The 5463-nt window shown below is 34.0% G+C and overlaps 1 protein-coding gene across 1 annotated transcript; it reads right to left on the bottom strand.

Annotated features, from left to right (window-relative positions):
* Positions 1-1884: 1884 nt before the first annotated feature.
* On the bottom strand, positions 1885-2229 carry LOC108462205 (putative glycine-rich cell wall structural protein 1). Its single transcript, XM_017762181.1, has one exon. It carries the CDS (start codon positions 2227-2229, stop codon positions 1885-1887), a length of 345 nt encoding a protein of 114 aa, XP_017617670.1.
* Between the last annotated feature and the right edge of the window lie 3234 nt (positions 2230-5463).

Genomic DNA, 5463 nt, shown 5'->3' with positions numbered 1-5463 from the left:
TAACAAATAAATTGATTTAATCATTTGAGCATCAAAAGAGGAACTCAAGGTACTTAAGCCCATATATATACATTAGACACTAAAGTCACATACATATGAAATCATGAATCAACTCAACACATTAGCCAATATTCACCTTAGCGAATTTTCTAAGTCAAGATAAAGCCATCAATATGTTTACCTATGGCGAACATACACATCAACCTATGTACTATTCATGTGGTCGATTATATTCGGTCATGCATACACATAAAATCAATTTGGAGACTCTATCAATCCAACATACATTCGGCAATAGTCCATAATTCTCTCTCTACCACTCATTTCACACTTAACCAAGCTTCCATTCGAACTCATTAGTGAGTATCAATTAACTTAAGCTATCTTTTAAACCTTTATTTATCACTTCATGCCAAACCAAAGACCACATTCGGCACTTTCATCCACCATTCTACCAAGCATGCAATATTCAACCACAACCAACTCACATTCAGCCCTAGTTCATAACAAGGTAGCCGAATTCTTTTTATGGTTCAAACACTCATCCATCATCATCATTCACCTAACTTTAACATGAAACAACAAAACTCACCATATTAACTACCATAGTCAAAAACCTTACTCAATCCAAAAATCAAAATTTCGTCATGGGTTACAAAAATCACTTGATATCTCACTCAATATCAACTAAAATTTCAAGAGCTAGTACAAACTTTCTTACTTTAATAGTGACCTAAGATGACCGATTGCTTCACTCCCTTCTTCTTCCTTTCAATTCGGCCAAGAAGAACCAAAGAACACAACTTGTTTTTCTTTCTTCCTTAGAACATTCGGCCAAGAGAAATGAGAAAAAGATGGACACTTTCTTTTTTTTGTTTTCTTTCTTACATTCACGGCAATGGGGAGGGGGAGAAACAATCACACACATTCTTTCCTTTTTCCATTTCTTTATTACCCATACTCCTTATTTTATTGTTCCTAACATACATCACTAACATAACATGTTTGTGACATGTTTCCACTCATAGCATGGCCGGCCACTAGCTCAAATATTGGGCAATTTGACATGCAAACCCACCATTTCTATAACATGCATTAATAGGCCACTTTACATTTGCCTAGCACATTTCTAAATTTTCTCACATAAGTCCTATTTACTAAAATTCACTTACAATTAACAAAATTCAAACATGAAATTTTCACACATGCATAAGTACATATAATGAGCATCAACTAGGACGGTTAATTATTTTTTTATGACTCGGTTTAGTGGTCCCGAAACCACTTTCCGACTAGGGTCAATTTAGGGCTGTCACAGCGGCGTTTACGTAAAACGCCAGTAATACCTATATATAGCTCAACAAAAGACGATGTCGTTTTCCTCAACAATTTTACGGCGCTTTGAAACAAACGCCGCTAATTCTTATATATTGTGGCATTTTTAGTAGAACACCACTAATGGCTCTATAGATACGTCGTCGTCTCTCTGATTGCTTTTGCGGCGTTTTTATAAAAACGCTGCTAATTCTGATATTTGGCGGCGTTTTAAGTAAAACGCCACTAATGCCTGTATAGCTCATTAATATACGTCGTCATTTCTCTGAACACTGTTGCGGCGTTTTCTTAAAAACGCCGCTAATGCTTGATTATTTGCGGCATTTTTTCATAAGCGCCGTTAAAAGTTATCTTTTACGCTGTTTTTTTAACAAGCACCACTATATCTCTGACTTTTAGCGGCGTTTTCTTTAAAGCGCCACTAACATATAACTTTGGCGGCGCTTTTTATCCAAATGCCGCTAAAAATGCCGCTAAAAGTCTGTTTTCTTGTATTGAATATTTGATTCCCCGCATACATCTTGTTAGTAAGGAATGCTTTATGCTTAATTAGTTATCGTGGCCTCTTCCATTGCCTCCTCCTGATCTAACATAAGAACCTACAGATGAACCAGCTTCAGAACCTGCACCAGAACCACCAGATGAACTGGATGATGATGATGAACTAGATGAAGAGCTTGAACTTGAACCCCCAAATCCTGAACCGGAACCAGCCCCAGCTCCAGCTCCTGATCCACCACCTCCCAAGCCAACGCCTATCCCTGCTCCAGCCCTAGGTCCCATGCCCCCAAGATCCAGTCCAACATCTTTTCTCTCTATCCGGCTTTCAGATACAATCACAGACATAGTAACAAGTAAAGCAAGCATAAGAGCTGTTATCCTGAAAGAAGACATTTTCGATAAAGCAGAACAAAGAACAAGACACAAATTGAATAAGTCTTGTAGGAAAAAAAAAAAGAACGAAAAGGTAATTTGGATGTCAATCTTAGTGTTGTTGAATTCTCAGTATGAGCTTCAGGGATGAGTACGGGGCTTCAGGAGTAAAAGAGTTAATGCTATTTATAGCGGTTAAGCATTATAATATAATTGTGTGAATATGGAACTTGTTAAAGCACTGCAAATTTTGGACCAATTATTTGTTTAATGAAATAGTTTTGGAAATCATGATGAGACTTCTTCGAGATTTTGTCGGAAAGAACCTTACGGATAAAAAAGATGCCTAATTTCAAGGGACCTTATGTTCTTAAACTGGGTTCAAGACAACTGTCTAAAAGTTGCCGACCCATTACCCATAGTGGATCGAGCTTCTATTGGTGCGGGCAGTGTTTATGTTACATTGTGAGATGTGATGGCGATATCTGAAAAGGAAAATACAAACATAAATTTTATTTTTGATTCAATATAAAAAATCAATAATCATGCTCTTGTTGTTTTCTCTATAACCATGAATTTTTTTCTCGCAAGCTATCATCATCGTTTAAGCATTTTGAAGAGGCAGAGGAGAGGGAGGAGAGAATGACAATTCACACGATGGAGAGAAAGTGACCATGCAAATGTAGGAGACAATTAGGTAGAGCTTTTACATAAAGAGATAGCCTTGCCAAGGAAAGAAGGGATAATCATAAGTAAGATTAGTCATCCATTATCCTATAAGGCATCTCGTAATTGGGAATTGATTCTCGCATCATAGAAAGATAGTACTATAACAAGGTGGTGATGGATTGATGGGTTTAGTTACTAGTCTTTGATTATATTTGAGAGGATATGATAGAAATCCTATGTGCTATTCATGCATAAAGGAGACTCAAAACCTATCTTAGTGAGGTCAATAGAAGATGTTCCACATATTAAGCACATCATATATCAACGAGGTTCATGATCCAACGAGGTACCATAGTGGACAAGGAGACATTAGGCATTGTGGGCAAGGCCTTGTTGGCAATGTATGTAAAATAATTGCCCTCCCTCCTATTTAAGGGTGAGGTTATAATTGATCTTCCCCTGGGAAAAAGTTTGACGATTTATATTCTCTCAATAAGGTGTAAGGTGAACGTGCCATGATATGCATCAATTGTAAGTATGGTGAAAAAGTGGTATCTGCTTTGCGTGTGTTTTGTATTTGTGCTTTCCTTGATTTTGATGTAGAGGCGCAAGCTTTGAATTGTTGTCATTAATGAGTGGGCAACATGTTTGAATCGATGCCTTATAATTGCTAGGACACATGTCATAATTTGATTCAATTTGGGTTTTATGCCCCATTAAGTTGTATAAAGCATGTTTACGTAAGGTCATAGACAAAGCTTTTGAACTTCATAGTCAAATTTTGTCGCTTCAAAACTCTTGAAACTACTTTGGTGAAAATAACTCCCAGGCTTTCACCTTCCATTCATTCTTTAGTTTAAGGATTTTCCTCTTATTTTTTTTATTTTTTATTATTAGAATTATGGTGTAGGCTTGTTGAATTACGATTTAGTTTGGTATTTAATTTTTTTTCATCAATATTTGAATTTAATTGTAGTTTGTAGTATTTGGGTTTAATGGTTGGTGAAAGTAGATGTAGAAAATAAAGGGAGACGTAGGAGGAAAGGAAAAGAGAAGGAAAAAAAAAAGGTTTCGATGGGGTGGCAAAAAACCCCAGCAAATATAGGAAACTATCTATTGTTGTGATTAGGAATGAGTGGATTTGTAAAATAAAGAATGAGGAAATTGTGAAGATGCTAAAGGTTAGAGGTATAATGTTGCCAAATCACAAATTATTCCGTAACGCCTAAAAAATTTTGATATCGAATTTTGTGTTGGATCGAGATTATTTTAGTAAAAATTTTCAAATAATTTATATAGTATTATTTATATAATATATAAAAAAATTACCTCACAAATTTTGGATAAAGGGATAAAATTTAGAATTTTTGTACTTTTAGGGACATTTGAAAATTTAAATTACTTTCGAGATTAAATTAAAATTTGATTTTGTTTATAGGATTAAAATGAACTTTCAAAATTTAATGAAGGACTAATTTGTAATTAACCTATTTTCATGAAATTAGGAGATGAATTAGAATTGGAGTAAAAATGAATTAAAATTTGAATTAATGTGTGTTATGTGTTATTATTATTCATTTAATTATATTAGTATTTTTCTATTAGGATTTTTTATTAGTATTTATTAGTATTTTGTGATCTATTATTAAGATAATTTGGTTTTATTATGACATTAGAAGTCTAACCGACTTTGCATGTGCACATTAAAATAACTAATTTATAAATAAAATTTAAATCTCGATTTTACTGCAAACGTACAAGTTAGTTGTAATATTTATAGTTTCGATGGAACACAAAGTATTCCAAGGGGTTGAACCCAAAAGAGATGGCGATTAAACGACATCTAACATACACAATAGAGTCTAAGTGGCTTCTCACACGATTTTATAGACAACAATTCATAAAAAAATATGGTTGCAAGGAAATTAAATGTTTTACTTTATGGACTAAATTGCAAAGAACATAAAATTAATGGACTAATCAAGATATAACTAATGGGGGTTGGTTGATTTTGATGTGGTTCACTAAATTTCAGACAAGGGACTTAAATCACATAAATTACTAAGTGACTCCATTTTATCTCCCGATCTCAATTTAATCGACTTAGACAAATTAGGTCATATTTATCTTCCGATCTCACCGGTTAATCTGGGACTAATGAATGAGTGCACAATAAGAATACCTTCTGATCTCACTTGCCTTGATATTCCCTTAGAGGTGTCACTTCCTAAGTTAATAAGTCTATTCGATTTAGTACAATTTATTGTGATTTGATCCTTTATCCGAAGATTCTAGTTCACCCACATTTCCATCAGCCAACCTTTTTTGAGGCTTAACTACTCATGCTTAAAGTAAAAAGAAAAAACATGGAAATGAAAAACAAGGTAGCCATGAAAGTAAAGGTTAAGAAAAATATCAAAGTTGGGATCTTTATTCAAGAAAATGTAAATAACATGAAATCAAAAGAATTTAACAAGAAAATCAAAAGCAATAAACATAAAATCAACTAACTTTGACAGATTTAAAGCAAAAGAAACTAAAATGCATTAAACTTAAACTAGGAAAGTCTTACAAACAGGGTATAGG

Source organism: Gossypium arboreum, chromosome 8 (assembly GCF_025698485.1).
Source record: "Gossypium arboreum isolate Shixiya-1 chromosome 8, ASM2569848v2, whole genome shotgun sequence".
NCBI classification, from domain to species: domain Eukaryota; kingdom Viridiplantae; phylum Streptophyta; class Magnoliopsida; order Malvales; family Malvaceae; genus Gossypium; species Gossypium arboreum.
Note: the sequence above shows the minus strand (reverse complement) of the source record. Positions and strands in the feature narration are given on the sequence as shown.

Excerpts from the sequence above, each read along its gene's own strand:
- LOC108462205 (XM_017762181.1), bottom strand. The coding sequence starts at position 2,229 with ATGTCTTCTTTCAGGATAACAGCTCTTATGCTTGCTTTACTTGTTACT.